Source organism: Anopheles gambiae, chromosome 3 (genome assembly GCF_943734735.2).
Source record: "Anopheles gambiae chromosome 3, idAnoGambNW_F1_1, whole genome shotgun sequence".
NCBI classification, from domain to species: Eukaryota; Metazoa; Arthropoda; class Insecta; order Diptera; family Culicidae; genus Anopheles; species Anopheles gambiae.
The window spans coordinates 87,416,057-87,432,424 of record NC_064602.1 but is presented as its reverse complement, the minus strand read 5'-3'; the positions used below and the strand labels follow the sequence as shown (position 1 = coordinate 87,432,424).

The following is a 16,368-nucleotide window of genomic DNA, read 5'->3' as shown; positions in this document are numbered from 1 at the left end:
AACACAGAATCCCTTCCGGACAAGTGCAAAGCAGTCCCTACAACAACAACAGTACATTCCATTCCAGAGAGTGTATCTTTAGCGATCCCTAAAAAAACCCTTAAACTCCTCACCTCGTTCGAACGGTCGTGGAAGCTAATCCGTGAGTTAGTCATACAATTTCCACGGGGCTGTGTATAAATCTGACCAATGCAAATACTGCTGGAATGTGTTTGGTAATCCCGTCGAGGCTATGGGCCTGGTCCGAGCCGCCTATCTTGATGATATGTTTCGGCCCACACAAAAACATGCCCATTTGCACCTTACTGTGCGAACGCGTAGAATCCGTGGTGGCCGAGGGCAGTCACACCGTCGCTGTCGTTGTCGTTGCTCGTTGGACCGTGTTCGTGTGGTTGGGTTTTGTATGATTCATGATGGTGATACGTTTAGTAATGGTTGGGCTGAGGTGAGTCTTTTGGGGCCGCTCGGAGGGATCGAAACAGGTGCCACTAAATGGAAGTTCACGAATGTTTGCACAGGTGTCTACGTGTTGTAACGAGCTGACTGTAAAGGAGATGATCGTTCATGTGCAGTGAAAATAAGAATTTGGATCATATTTTCATGGTTCAGCAATGAGCGAAATAAAACCCTACTTGAAAACCACGTTATTCTTTTACAGCCTAATTATCGATCAATAGATGCTTATCAAACTATTCTTGAACTAATAGCGCCATCGGCATCCGTTGTTTATGGCCACAATGTGTTTGAAATTATCCTTATCGATTCTCCCGATCTTTATTCGAGTCTCTTTCGGTCATCTTATATGCACAGTTTGATCATTTCGCGACCGGTTCCACATTGTCAAAATCAAGATACGATAGGCGCCTTTGGTTTATCCCTTTTCCACAATTTTCCCCGTATCTTGGCGCATGAAACGAAGTGATCACACGTGTACTGCTCAATTTGTAAGCACTTTGCATCGGTCACACCTTGAAGTCAATGTTGTCTTGCGTCTCATCTTGGCCATGTTCGTCCCGAACACATTCAGTAGCACGTTATGGGCAGTCAGCGTACTAAGACCCCCTTGGGTATACGAACACAGCATCCCCATGTCATTGGTTGGTTGTCAGGCCGGTGGCTCCATCGCTCCAGCGATCGTCGGAATGATAATAAGCCTTGTGCTACCAGTGGGAGATAATAATTAGACAAGCAGCGGTAGAGACACCCCGATGGCATCGTTGCGTGAGGTCGCTGAGCGAACTGACGCTGCTCATCCCTGCATCTGCGTCGTTTGATTCCGAGATTAATCGCCGTCACATCCAGAAGCTGCGTCACAGTGCACACTCGCAATGGTCTGCTTGGATACAACACAGTAACACTTTTCCAACTGGTTGGGGCTTATAAAAGCTCAGGAATCATCTCCCATGATGCACTGCTGTTTGGTGCTGCTGAGCCATCGGGTAGACATCATGCCGGGATCGCGTCCTCAATCAGCCTGGAGGGTAGCGCACGCTTTTCCCAGAATCGTAACATAACTGTCTCGTTCGTGTGTGTAATGATAAATTATAATTCCATTACACATTCATACCTTCCGCACTACGTGTACAATGTTGCGGGGCTTGTGCACGATTAACCTGGACCAGATTGCTTGCCCTCACTCTGGGCACAGGAAAGATCGAGCTGTTTAGCCCCGAAGTCGTATCGTGCCATCGATCGAAATGAAGCAGCAATTGATTAATAGCATGGGCACACTTCTGCTTTAATTACAGCGCAATCATCGCAATTTGCAAGTCAGTTTAAGTCATTTTCACATTCTACGGATTTAACGTCTATGGTGATCATATACTGATGTACACCGAAAGAAAGATTACAGTAGTTATGTTCGGATAATAAACAATGCAAACAATCAATTTTTCTCGTATTTTATTTTTTTTAATTTAGATTATATTGTACCTTTGTAGCAATAGTTCATAAAAATCATCAACCATGGTTACATTTCAATAAATGGAGCGAGTGGGTTGTAACATTCAAATGAGGTACGTTATTGATGGATGATGCCATAGTTGCGCCCAAAAGGAAGATGCACAGAAAGATGTTCATCCGAAAGTTTTACAGTGTAAATTTTAAAGTTCAATCAGCCTCAATGTGCCAGCATCAACCGGAATGAACATAATTATTTCCATTTTCTTGTACTTCATTGCATTTGACTTAAATGTTTTTTTTATTTCTTGTAGATTTTCGTTCAAAACGTTTTGTATCCATCGTTCTTCATTTATTTCACTCAATCCAAATAAAAACAACGTCTAAGAGACTGTCATTTTCAGAAAATAAACTTATGATCAAACATGTAATGTGAACAATAATTTTATACTTAAAATATTTACGAAGTAGCTCGTTAAAAATAACGGTCGGCTTGAAATGTGTCAATTTTCAATTTCATGAAATGTTTCATACGTGCAAAATGTTTCATCCATGCTTGCAAAAATGACAGATAGAGGACGCTTGTGCATTATTTGTACAGCGGTTGAAGCTGCTTACAGCGGTATGCTTCAATACTGAATTGTTTTTTTTTTCTCTTGTTTCCATTTGCAGATTACAGCTAATTTTGTCATCCATGGGGACATATGATACCTCACCAGCTATAAGTCGTATTTTATAATTAAATTACTGTATTTCTCGATTTTTTTGTACACACACACATAAACGCACACGCGCTTCTGTAACTCCTGCAGAGCGAAGAACGATCTGTCCCGATAATGATGGTACTAATCGAGCAGCCATCGGCACCCCACATCCGCCGAGTACAAAGCACGAAGAGGAATCGACTACCCGGTCCTGGTAGGGAAATAGTCATCACAATCGCTTCACCAACATTACCATTCATTCGTTTGTTGCTGTTATCCCTGTCTCGAATCCCCATATATCCCCCCATTTCAGTGTTTCCTTCCGCATTCTATCGATCTCACTGAAAGCAAACGGCACCGATCTCGATCCAGAACTGCTGGTGCGTCTCACCCACGTCACGGATCGCAATGTCGATGATGGGCAGTCGCATCGGCTTGTCGGTGCTGTAGCCGAGCACGGACTGACCGTAATGTGCCGTCCGGTGCTGGCAGTCGTCCTGCAGTGCCTCGTACCGAAATCGCTGTGGGCCGCGTGCCGTCAGCTCCGCATCGTTCCAGGCGAGGAACTTCAGGCTCTGCCGGTAGCTGTTCTTCTCCTTGTTGTAGTACGCGACACTGTTCCGGCAGTGGTAGGTAATGTTCTGCGAGGCGCTCGCGGACAGTAGCTGCAGGAACCCGATCTGATTGCTGTCCGCCTTGTAGCTGATCTTCATGCCGTCCTTCAGCTCGCCCAGCCAAACTTCCTGCTCGTCGCCATCGTAGTGCAGCTCCTTCGTTCGAAGCGGTTGCGGTAGGATGCAGGATGCCTTCCGCTCAGCATCGCAGTACACCAGGATCGAGTCCCTCGCGTCGCCCTCGTTCGGATCGATCCAGTAGTGGCCCGAGGTGAACTCGGGGTGGGCGGCGAACAGATCGCGACATGTCTTGGCCGGAGAGCTCTGTTTGCCATCCGGTTTCTTGAACGTGGCAAAGGCGGACTTGAGCTTTTCGTACGCGTTCTCGACGAGCTTCTGGCGCTCCTCGTCCGTCAGCTCGAACACACGGCTGAGGTTCATCGGCTCATCGCCCATGCTTGGATCCGGACCCTTTGTGTTACTCATCTGACCATGGCCAAGGAGAGCAGCAAGAGCGGCCGCATCATAACCGACACCATCTCCCGGGGGTCCCGGAGGACCTGGTGGTCCCGGCTGACCCGGTTGTCCATTTTTGCCATCATTTCCAGGAGGACCTCGGGGACCAGCTGTGCCAAGCATACCCTGCGGGCCGGGCGATCCATCACGTCCGGGAGGACCACGGGGACCCGCCTCACCGGGCTTACCGGGCGGTCCTTCATTGCCAACGTTACCCTTGTCTCCTGGCGGTCCTGCCGGACCAGGCAAACCTTGCAGACCGATCAGCCCACGGTGACCCTTCGTGCCCTTCAAGCCTGGTTCTCCATTCTCACCCTTCGGGCCTTCCAGCCCAGGCGGACCCGGTTTGCCTCTCGGTCCTGGAGGACCATCAACGCCCTGCGGCCCAGTTTCACCACGCAGTCCACGCTCTCCCGTCTGTCCGGATGGACCCTGCGGTCCTGGCGGTCCTGGAAGTCCCGGAGCGCCTGGCGTTCCCTGTGTACCGGGGTTTCCAATCGGTCCCTTGTCTCCCGTACGTCCAGCAATTCCTGGTGGACCCTGCTTTCCTGGTGATCCCTCCGGGCCTGTGTCTCCGGTCGGGCCAGGCGGTCCTGGAGGTCCCAGTTGGCCCGGTGCGCCCGGTGGTCCATCGTTTCCTGGCTTTCCGGGAGTGCCTGGCTCACCGGCTGCTCCACGCATTCCTCGCAGGCCTTGCGCTCCACTCGGCCCGGGAAGTCCCGGTAGTCCACGATCGCCCGGTACTCCTTGTGGTCCTTGATTGCCCGGCGGTCCTGGTGGTCCATCGCTGCCTGCCTCACCCTTGATGCCTTCTGCGCCTTGCTGTCCAGGCATGCCCGGTGGGCCTGGATTGCCCGGTCGGCCAGTATCTCCCGGATTGCCCTTCAGACCTGGAGTGCCCGGTGTTCCTGGTGCTCCTGGATTACCCGTTTGTCCCTGTTTTGAGAAAGACAATCAGAATTCTTATATGCAAACTATATCCCAACCAAAGTACTTACAATCGGTCCCTGATCTCCTGGACGTCCGGGCGTTCCCATCGGTCCCGTATCTCCTCGTAAGCCTGGCTCTCCACGGGCTCCCTTCGAGCCAGTCAAGCCGATCAATCCTTGCGGGCCAGGTTCACCAGGCACGCCCGGAAGTCCGGAGTTACCTTGTTCACCCTTCAGACCCATGTTTCCACGATCACCCTTAGCTCCAGGTGATCCCACAGGGCCTTGCGGTCCGGGGAATCCTTGCAAACCTTGCGGTCCAACTGCGCCACGTTCTCCAACCGCTCCTGGTGCTCCCGGTTCACCTGAGGTACCGGGATTGCCCGGTTCACCCTTCTCGGCAGGTTCTCCCGGTGGTCCCGTAGGTCCCATCGGACCCTGAAGTCCTCGTTCGCCCACTCGTCCGGCAGGTCCTTCCGGCCCTGGTGGTCCAGAACTACCACGTTCGCCCTTTTCTCCTGCCGGTCCGGCGGGGCCTCGAAGTCCCGGAAGACCCACCATTCCTGGCGCTCCTTGGTGTCCTTTCATACCGTTTGGACCCGGAGATCCCTGAACAAGAAGGAGAGCGTTTTGAGATCACAGTTTTATTCGAAAATCAACATCAAAATCAAATGCTTACCGGAGGTCCATCGTTTCCTTGTGCGCCCGGTTCTCCTCGAACTCCCGGCGTACCCGGTGTTCCAACTGGTCCTCGCTCTCCCGGGAAGCCACGCTCTCCGCGTATACCCGTTTGGCCAGCAGGTCCAGGAGGTCCGGGTGGTCCATTCTGTCCATCTTTACCCTGCGCTCCCGGGTTGCCCGGAGTTCCGGGCAGTCCCTGGAATCCTCTTGGGCCCGGTGTTCCTGGTGGTCCACGATCGCCATCGTTTCCGGGTGGTCCTGGAGGTCCGGAAATTCCCGGCGGTCCATCCTTGCCAGCATCTCCCCGCGGTCCAACTGGTCCCTGGGGTCCAATGTCACCATCCTTGCCAGGCTCGCCGGTAAATCCCTTATCACCGGGCAATCCCATCGGTCCGGGCAATCCTTGCAATCCTTGAGGTCCTGGCTCACCGACCTTACCATCGGCACCGGGCAGACCCCGCTCACCCGTTGAGCCTGCCTTACCTTGAGCACCCGGGCGTCCCGGCTGTCCACGCAAACCTTGAATTCCTGGCGCACCCGGTGGTCCGGGATCACCGCTCGAACCCTTCGGACCCTGAGGCCCCATTGCACCGCGATCTCCCGACTGTCCCTTCACACCTTGCGCTCCATCCGGTCCAGGAAGACCCGGAGATCCAGGCAGGCCACGCTCTCCCTGTGGTCCCGGAAGACCCGTTGGACCCTTCATACCCCGTTTGCCACGCTTTCCTTCTGGACCAACGGCGCCCGGAAGTCCACGTGGACCGGGCACGCCGCCCTCGCCCTTAATGCCGGCTTCACCTTTGTAGCCCCGTTCGCCCGGCAGTCCGGGTTCACCCTTGGCTCCTGCATCTCCCGGACTTCCATTGGCGCCTGGAGCTCCCCGAGGTCCGGGGAATCCGGGTGGACCCGCAATTCCTGGCGATCCAGGACTTCCCTTCTCGCCGGATGCTCCATCTTTTCCTGGCGGGCCGTTTAGACCGGGTTCTCCCGGTTGTCCTGGGCGTCCAGACTCACCGCGTGGACCTTGCGGGCCTTGGCTACCTTTCGGACCGGCTGCTCCCATGTCACCCTTAGCGCCGTTGCTACCAGGGAATCCGGGAGGCCCTTGCTTTCCAACGGGGCCCTGGAAAAGTGCAAAAAAGAAGTTAAGAATTACTGGTCATAATTTCCTATTTGTGCAAGGCTTTCTAGTGTAGCAAAGACTAATAGGAACGAGGATTTATTTCGACTCATAATTTACTTTTGGTAAAACACGATCGGTTAACTTCAAGTTTGAACGAATCATTATTCAAGAAATGCTTCTTATCTATACTGTATCAATACTCATTAACTGTATGTTATCAAACCATACGATAATTTTCAACGTTCAATAAAAAATATATTACTTTTTATGGATCTTTCTTAAGTCCAAATTAAATCTACTATTTTGATTTTGATTCATTTATTAATGTTGAAAAGGGTATTTTCGGATTGGATATGAACACTGTAAACTGGCTAGAGAAACACTTAATAAACAGACTTTCATGATATGCCATCATCCGAAATCCGTTGGTGGTTCTGCATTTTTTGTATTAGAACTTTGTAGATTTCTCTTTAAATCAAGAATGGTACTAGCAAGATCATTATCCTCGCGAATTTGTATCACCATAGAATCTAGACCAAGCCTCAGTAAACTTTTCAGTGAGAATTGGTGAATAATATCGTTATTGGAGTCTATGTTAACGTTACTTTTAGCTTGTTAATGATCGTTTCAAACTCAAAATGCATATCTCTCTATCTTGTTGGCATGCCCGCGATTGTACACGTCGTCGTGAAATGGCCCAGTTGAAAGGTGAAAAGCAATTGCAAACTACAAAAACCAAATTTTTGTGTTTGATGTTAAAATAATTTAAGTATAAATATTAATAAAATATCCTAAAATAGATTCTTCTTTCGTTCAATTCATTCAACTAAACTTACGCTGGAGCTTAATATTAACAGCACTGGCTGACAGTTGGGTTCAAGCCTAGATTGGACCGTCTCTTTGTAGCAAGGATTGGCAATTTGGCAGTGTGGTAATGAATTAAGTCTCGAAAGCCTATATAGACCGGCATGTCTGCATAGGAAGTTATGCCAAATAGAAGAAGATGGCTTAGACAGTAGGCGACAGTATTGCTTTTGTCGATGATAAATTGCATCTCAACCAAAATGGTGTATATGACTAAACAATGACTGTACTTTTCACATTAAAACTCATATGCATCATTTCATTCGTATAAATATTGTATCTGGGATCAAAATTTGGAAAATGATAGAGGACTAGAATTTGAGGTTGAAAACATTTTCGAATATTAACTTACCGGAGGTCCCGGTGGTCCTGCAATACCATCTATGCCGCGCAGTCCAGGAGGTCCAGGCGGTCCTTCCCGCCCTCGTTCACCACGAGGTCCAGCAGGTCCCTGTAGTTCGACACATTCACAAGCAATGCACAATCAAAAACCTTTTCCAAACAATGTGCAATGCACTGTTTTACTTACAACTGCTCCGGGTACACCGGCCGGTCCAGTAGCTCCAACGGATCCCTTCTCACCGATCGCTCCCGTTTCTCCCTTCATGCCCTCAGGTCCTGGTAGCCCCTGATGTCCCTTCAAACCAGGAACACCGGGCATACCGGGAAGTCCCCGTGGACCTGGCAGACCAACCGGACCTTGCGGTCCAACCTCACCATCATCACCGGCCGCACCATCCTTTCCGGGCGGGCCGGGCAGTCCACGTGGACCGGGTGGCCCTCCAACTCCGGAGGGTCCAGGTTCACCCGGCTCACCACGCGATCCCTGGAATCCTTGCGGTCCCGTCGGACCGGACGGACCGGGAGGACCCCGAGGGCCAACTGGACCGACCTGAGCCTGCATGAACTGGAAGTTCTCCGGACCGGGACCCTTATCCGCTCCACCCATCGTTTCTTGAAGTTGCTGCGTGTAGAACGTCAGATCCGGTGCTGGACCGGGTGGTCCCGGAGGTCCAGGAATGCCGGGAGTACCCGGAATTCCAGGCTGTCCGGCCTCACCTGGTGTGCCCGGCTCGCCACTAGGAGCTGCCGGAAGTCGATTACCTACGGCCGATGCATCGAACTCCGGCTTCTCGGTGGTTGTGGTCGTCGTAGTGGTGGTGGTAGTAGAGGTAGTTGGGATGACACGTGGGCAGTCCGCCTCATCGCACTGGATTGAACCGTTGCGACAGCGGCATGTGGCACAACCTTGATAGCCGGACTCGAACACTTCTCCCTCCCGGTACCACTTCCCTTCGTAGTAGCAAGTGAAGGGCTGTACGATCGATTCGGGTTCGGGCGCACGTGTGGTAGTCGTTGTCGTTGAGACGCGTGGGACTTCGTCATCGGGCTGCCGGAAGCTTGGGTCTGGACTGCGTGTACCCCCTGTATGAAATGTGGATCATACGAATCGTTACCACAGAATCACATGATCATGATTTGCAGATGGCAAAGTAATCTTTCCACTCGATTCGTTGAGCGGCGACATCTAAGCGATGCAGCAGATGATCTTAATGACACACTCCACACACACACACACACACTTACCATTCTCTGCATCATAGTCGGGATCCGTCCCGTAGTCGTAGTTGTCGCCATAATCGTATGCCGAATCGTACTCCGGCGCTTGGGCCTGGGGACGATCGGCCTGTGGGCGATCGGGGCGCACTTTTTTCAGATTTTTCGTAGCCAGCGCCTTTTTCGTCTTGCTCTTTTTGGACTTTCGTTTGATCGGTTTGACCGACTCCGCTGCCGGTTCGTCGTCGCATCGTATCTGATCGGCAACGAGCACTATGATAAAGAATACCGCCAGAAGCAGCGGACTTCCGAGACGGAACTTCATGGCGCGAGGGTTTGATGCGTGCGTGCGTGCGAGCGTGCGCAGGTATCCTCCTTTTACGGGTTGTGTGTCCCGGACGGCTCCTTAGCACATGGCTGCACACGTACTTTCGGATATCCTATGGAAGGTAAAGAGTACAGGAGAAAGCACCACAATTAACACAGCACGAAACCGAACCAAGCGATCTGAAGATCGCACCCGTACTAAATCTAATGAGTTCTTGCGAAGCTAACACAGTGGAAGTAGCAGCAGCAGCAGCAGCAGCAGCAGCCTCCGGAACACTGATAAGAGGTCCACGGCCCTAACGACACTTTAACATGGGCCGGAAAAATTAGACAGCATTAGCCGGCGGGGGCCCAATTCTTTTCTTGGTCACTATCAAATTGGTTCACTGCACTAGTAACGCGCTGTTCCAATTTCAATTTCACATCATCCACACGTTTTCGGGCGTTTGAGCCGTTCTTGGTTTACTGATAGCGAGAGCACCACTTGGTCACCACGAGGGACGATAAAACGGCAGAGCCGAAATAGAATCAAGTTAGATGCAAAGAAGCAACACCGTCACTGAGGCACACTTGGGGGCGTGATGGGGAGAAATTTTGCAAACCAACTTCTCAGGAAGTCCAAATCCCAAGAAAAGTCCTTGAAATCACACACTCACACTCAAAAATACATGCTTCGACGGTTTAAAGCTAGTATACAGCAATCTCACCAATAACTCACACAGTGGGACAGCACCACCGCAACACACGTTCTCTCCTCAAGATCTTTTACTTCCACTTCCACTGCTCCGGTTCCACACAAAACGCGACACTTTCACTAAGATCACACTTCAAGCGGCACTATAGTTACGGGGTGGCACCAGCTACCAGTGTGCACATGATAACACCACCCGAACAACTGAACTTTTGGCGGATTTTGGAGATCGTTTTATACCACCCATCCGATCCACAGATGGTCTGTGGCACAGTGATTTAAGCCCTTTCGAGCTCGCGGCATACGCATCAGCTGGAAATAGACTTCATCGGTTGGTGCACAGCTTTAGAATACAGACACCATTGCCGGCCGCCTCTAGAACGCATTTTAATTACTTTAACAAGAGTGTGTCGTACAGAACTCTCCGGGCACAATATGCTGTCTTCTGCTCACACACTGGTGGCACAGATGGTTTTCTAGTTCTCGATACTGTACTGGAGTTGGCCCACGAGTGGACAGAAATGGGTGAAGAATTAAATCATAATTTGTGCACGTTCGATAGCGATCGCGCTAGCCGCTGGCGGAGTGGAACGGAAGAAATGTGATGGGGGTGTCGTGATGAAGAGCGATTAATTCTAATAGAACTGCACGATGGTACAGAGAACAGAGACATTGTACGCTTGGACAGCTGTCGGTGGGTTTCAATAGTGATGCAAATCGTAGAAGAAGGCGCTATCGATCGCTATTTGCATACGATCCATCAATAGCAGTGTGTATCATAACGATTTACATTACCGTTTGCAACACTGTTGAAAGAACAAATGTTCCATTTTTAGATGAAATGTGATACAAAAGCATACGAATTACGGGAAATAATTAGATATTTTTTGGGAAAAAATATTTCAAATCGATCGAGATCGACAAAAAAATGAACCAGATGAACATTAACAGCACGATAGTACAGAATATACATTTGGAAAAGGCGCTAATAATGTAACAGTTAATGAGAATTTACTGCATTGCATTTCGCAAGAAAGCGAATCAGCGTCAGTAATAAAACGTATACGAATAAAGTTTTTGTTCTATTCTTAAATTTTAGATAAATATTTTTAAATAGTCTCACTATTGATAAGTAAGTAAGCAAGTCTCCCTTTTGGAAATGATTTTTTGTTGAAATTATAACTAACCTTCTCACTAACCTTAACAGAATATAACGTCAGTGTATGCATCTATTGCATAAGAGACAACAATAATACTTACCCCTCATTCTTGTATGGTTCATATCAACCACCATCGCTGACCAGCTGTTGACGTCTTATTACTTTCGCGCGCACTAAACAAAATGTAGCGTTGCTAGACATGAACACTATGGTGATCGAAAAACCATATGGGCCAGCATTTTTGTTAGTCGGCTATGAAAAGAGCACGGTCTAAAATATTAATCCTCAGTACAAACTCCGTTCATCGAGATATAGTCTTCATATAGCCTTCAAATAACATATAACCTTTGCTATTTACAAAATTAATTTGATCCCTGATAAACAAAAAATCATACAGTACTTGACTTTATTCATTCAAATACTTCAAAAATAATCAAACATTATTAGTGTTTAATCAGATTTGTCAGTGAAGTGTGCAAATATTGAACGAATTATTGCGACAAGAAATCAGCACTTATTTCTATAGACTTCCATTCAAAGGAAGGGACAGGTTATCGCAAAAGTACAAATAAAGCTATCACACTAAACCGTGGAAAAATAATAATCAAGACTATCTGTTGGGATGGTAGCTTAAGATTAATGATAGCTTATTAATGAAAATTGGTATAAAAGATATCAGATTAAAAATATTGTAGAATCAGTTTATGAAGAGCCGTAACTCAAAGTGCATCGAAAAGTGAAACAAAGCAATAAACTGATTTCATTACTCATACCCTCGGGCTTTTGCGAGTGTAGCTGCCAGCTCAGGAAACGATGATGATCGTTTTGTGATACTCACACGGTGTAATAACCGTTCTACAGTCTGATACGGTGTTTGTGAGGGATATAAACATTTGGCAGTGATTCAATCCCCAAAATGTTTGAACGGCGCGTTTGTATGTGTTAACGGCAAGATAAGGGAAAGTACATTTCAACACGTTGCAAAACAACTGGTTGAAACGTTTGAATGTGATACATCACTTCGTTCACTCAGCCTACACGCGGTTTCGTACGATGAACCAATGGTTAGAGTGCAAGCGAAAGATGAGCTTCGGTTTGTGCCAACTGTAGAGTGTGGCAAAGATCAGTGTGTGTGTCACGTCAAACGATGTGAGCCTAGGGAAAGAAATATGCGAAAATATCGTAGAAGCATTACTGATTCTATCACCATACTGCTTCAATATTCTACATTACTGTGAAAGTAACTAAAAGCGACAGAGCTGCTGGTATCCTATAAAACTAGTAATAGCTGACTGTGAGAGTTCTCTATAATGTGTACCCAATTTGCCTTTGCTGAATGGAACAACAACCACTATTCCACCGACCACAACAATGTCAACTACAAAAGCGTCAAGTACAGCAGCCTCTACTACAACGATACGCACTTCAATTATTCTTTCCTCTTCGACGTCAGCGACGGGTGAACAAAGTTCTTCCTCGAGCCAGGGAATACCGATCGTTGGAAAATGTTCAACATATCTCGAGTGTTCAGACGGCTGCTAGATAAAAATAACCTGAATCTAGGGGTATATATTCTACGATCCTTTCAGATTGTGTATACCTAGCATTGTACAAACGTGTGAAATACTTTCGCTTATTCAATAAAAAAAAAATAATAACTGAATACTAATTTCAAACCATGTTGTTACCCAACTGTCACGTGCAGTAGTTTATCTGATATAAGTTTTATGCTCTATTATATATGGCTAGTCTAATAAATTTCCATGACAATGGAAAGACCTGCGGAATAAGAGAGGTCGAGAGAAACTGTTACACATAATCATCATCATGCCAATAAAAATAATCGATTGACGCTATGCTAAAATCACACGATGCAAACCACGTTGTAGGAAAAAGGGTGTTGTGGATTTGGAATAAAGAAAAAGAAAAAAAATATAAGTAATTTCGACATTAGGATCATATGAAAACCAAGGATCATCCAACTTTGTAGCAGCTGGAGCTTCTACATACTTGATCACAGATTCGTAATGGTTCTATGACTAAAACCGTGAATTACATCTTTTCAAGGAAAACACTGTTATCAAAATATCAAAGAAGATTGATAACAGTTGATTGTAAAACAACTCTGCCAGAAAGTTTATTAGTGTGTAAGCCTCATAACAGACCTTCTGTTCCCAATTACCTTTCCGGAAGAAGTAAAATATCAAAGAAGTATGAGGTTTTCATTAGTCATTGTCTAGCTCAATAAAATAGCATAGTTTTTTATCTAAGAGTTTGGAGTGTATATAGCAGGTGATTTTTTCACTGATTTGTTTACGATGACGATACGATTTACGATATGAAACGACAGGCAATTAAAGATTTATATCTGTCTTCACTTATTATCTTCAGAGATAGTGCGCTCAAGATCACTATCTAACGATTTGGTATAAAAGAAACATCGATAATAGCAACTCAACAATCAGTTTTGGTTGGTGGAGGTGCTCACTGTTGAAGTACTTCAAACCATAACCATTATAACCACCTGCAGGACAATCAAGTGTTGTTTGGAGCCAATACCAGAAGTGTTGTTAAAATTAGTGAAAGTAGCAATGAAGCTCCTGTTTGCACTTGTACTACCCATACTTTCGCTAGTGGCAGCTAGTCCTACGCAGCTAGCTAGACAAGTAATTACAGCGTTGGATGAACCTCGATTCGTGCCGATCGAAGAGTGTGGCAACCGTATAGCATGTGCCTTAGCGGATGACGGGCAGCTGGGAAGAGAAATATGCAATGATTACGTCGGAACTACCTTCGTAGAGTCACCATATTGCTTCAATACAGTGTTTTTGTGCAGTTTTAATCGCGTTGTAAAGTCGTGCTGGTATCCTGTGAGTGGATTGAAGCGAGACTGCAACAAACCTTTACAATGCGCCCCTGACCTACCGCTTGTCAAAGGTTCATCGAACACAACTGAACCAATTTTGCCAACCACAGCTGCGCCAGATTTAACCGATGAATCTCGATTCGTACCTATCAAAGAATGTGGCAACCGTAAAGCATGTGCTTTGGAGGAAGACTCTGAGCTTGGAAAAGAATTATGCAGTAATTACATTGAGCCTACCTTTATTGAATCTCCATATTGCTTCAATACGGTGTTTTTGTGCAGCTATAGACGCGCAATAGAAACGTGCTGGTATAATTTGAGCTGGATGAAACGAGACTGCAACAGTCCTTTACAATGTGCTCCTCATCTACCGCTGTTGAGAGGATCATCGAACACAACGGAACCAACCATAATTGTGCCGACTACAACAGAGATAGCTACTACAACGTTACCTGCATCAACTAAAAGTACTGGTACAAGATTTGTATCGGTTGAAAAGTGTGGTAACCGTACGGCATGTGCGTTTAAGGAAGATGCAGATGCGGGGGCATATATATGTAACAACTTCAAGGAACCAACATTCGTTGAGTCAACGTACTGCTTTAATACTGTTTATTTGTGCGGTAATAATCAATGGTTAAGACAATGCTGGTACACATTAGACGACGTCAATTCGGACTGTGATATTCCTTTAACATGCGTTCCGGATCTACCGCTTATCAAAGGCTCATCGATCACGACAACTATTGCGCCAACTACCACTACATCTACCACAACTGCACCAACTACAACTAAAGCTATTACAACCGCATCAACTACAGCTAAACCGACTACAACTACATCTACTACAACCACACCAACTACAACATCCTCCACCACAACTAAACCTACCACAACTATCATAACGTCTTCGACTACAGAAATGGCCGAACAATGCTCTTCTAAGGACCAAGGAAAACGGATACCGATAGCCGGAAAGTGCACATCATATGGCGAGTGCTCGGACGGCTACTACAACGAAAGAAGCTGCTACGACGGCTACATTTACTACGAACCATTCAACATGTGTTTACCAGGAAACATCCATGCTTGTTCACTTTTTGGTTAATTAACCAAATAAATGAGCAATGAGTTAGAAAAATAAGCTACCGTAAATGAGATTCTTTAACTGAATGATCGTAACGCTGTTTGTTAGACCTTGGTTCTTTCGCTGGTTTTTGTAATATAAAGTTCACACAATTAACGATTGCCGAGAAATTGTGAAAAAGCGAGAGAGAAATGTTTCGTACAGTATAAATCCGCTACAAGAGATGTACCGATAGTTATGGATCATGTTACTCCCATAGTATCTGAAACTGAATTTGCTGATGAAACTACCTATTTGGATGTTTGCAAAACCATCAACAGTATCCTCTAGGAAACCCTCATTGATCATTCCACAAATAACAGCACACATGGAACAATGGACAATGTGAGATCCCAAAGCTGGTGATGGTTGTATACTGTCTGGGCAACGAATAGCATCAGCTACAAACTGTGCTGAGTACTTGGAATGCTCAGATGCATTTTACTACTTACGAACCAGTGGTGAAGGTTATATCTACTATAAGCCTTTCAAAAATTTTCGCCCGGAGATGCGTGATCGTGTCAAATTCTGACATTTTAAATGAGATATCTGGTTGTTTTGTACGCAAAGTTTGTGAAACTGATAGAATGTTATCAATAAAGAATCAATTATAATTTTGAGATACCTCTTTCGTCTATCGAATGGAATTATTTTGTTGGACTTCTTATTTGGGGTAACAACACTTATCGGTAAAGGCTTGCCTATACCAATAATCAACGGATATGAAAGATCTTACAGCTTACAGTGTTTTTGTTAATTTTTGTGAGGGAGCTCATAGCCAGCTTATGAGGCATATAAGAATATAATAAAATATGTTAGTATTAGGATTTTAAATATTTATTTACCTTGAATCTTATGTTGTATGCTATCCTAAATAGCCAAACTTTCTTAAGCAGCCGATTTTGGCACGGCTGCTTGAATTCGCATTTTTTCAAAGGTTAAATAGCATCAAAGTTCCAGGTAGGTCTTTCAAATATAATCCTTCCCTTCATGTAGCAGAACAATCTGTTCGTCAGCATTGATGCTGTTCCAATTCGTCCCAAACCGCTCACCCTTAAGTAATCGACGTCCCATTCCCTAATAGCCATTGCCACTGCTGTTGCCAAACGATGGTACGAGGCTGAATACCAGTTCGCAATCGGCTAGGTTGCAGTTTGTTTGTGTCTCTGTTTAGTAACACTACCAGCAAAAGGGAAGTTGGTTGTAATAAACGACCAAATAGCGTGACGAATAAACGACACAGTACAGACCCGCACTCTTATGCAGCTTCCGGGTTTTGTTTGGGCCCACCATCAACGCACAAAGCGAGTG

The 16,368-nt window shown here is 46.5% G+C and overlaps 2 protein-coding genes across 5 annotated transcripts; one reads left to right on the top strand and one right to left on the bottom strand.

Annotated features, from left to right (window-relative positions):
• Window positions 1-2,628: 2,628 nt before the first annotated feature.
• Window positions 2,629-10,129, bottom strand: LOC1281010 (collagen alpha-1(I) chain). Of its 4 annotated transcripts, none has more exons than XM_061657765.1 (7): window positions 9,922-10,129; window positions 8,918-9,327; window positions 7,860-8,755; window positions 7,683-7,781; window positions 5,342-6,466; window positions 4,732-5,271; window positions 2,629-4,669 (listed from the first exon to the last, which is right to left on the bottom strand). In XM_061657765.1, the coding sequence occupies exons 2-7, from the start codon at window positions 9,210-9,212 to the stop codon at window positions 2,942-2,944; spliced, it is 4,683 nt and encodes a 1,560-aa protein (XP_061513749.1). In that variant the 5' UTR covers window positions 9,213-9,327; window positions 9,922-10,129; the 3' UTR covers window positions 2,629-2,941. The 4 variants fall into 4 exon arrangements, with proteins under 4 accessions (XP_061513749.1, XP_061513748.1, XP_061513750.1 ...); XM_061657764.1 differs by having other exon boundaries at window positions 9,933-10,129; XM_061657766.1 differs by lacking the exon at window positions 9,922-10,129 and adding an exon at window positions 9,871-9,889.
• Window positions 10,130-13,385: 3,256 nt separating this feature from the next.
• LOC133393246 (uncharacterized) lies at window positions 13,386-15,677 on the top strand. The gene has a single exon (XM_061657177.1). It carries the CDS (start codon window positions 13,657-13,659, stop codon window positions 15,037-15,039), a length of 1,383 nt encoding a protein of 460 aa, XP_061513161.1. The 5' UTR covers window positions 13,386-13,656; the 3' UTR covers window positions 15,040-15,677.
• The last annotated feature ends 691 nt before the right edge of the window (window positions 15,678-16,368 follow it).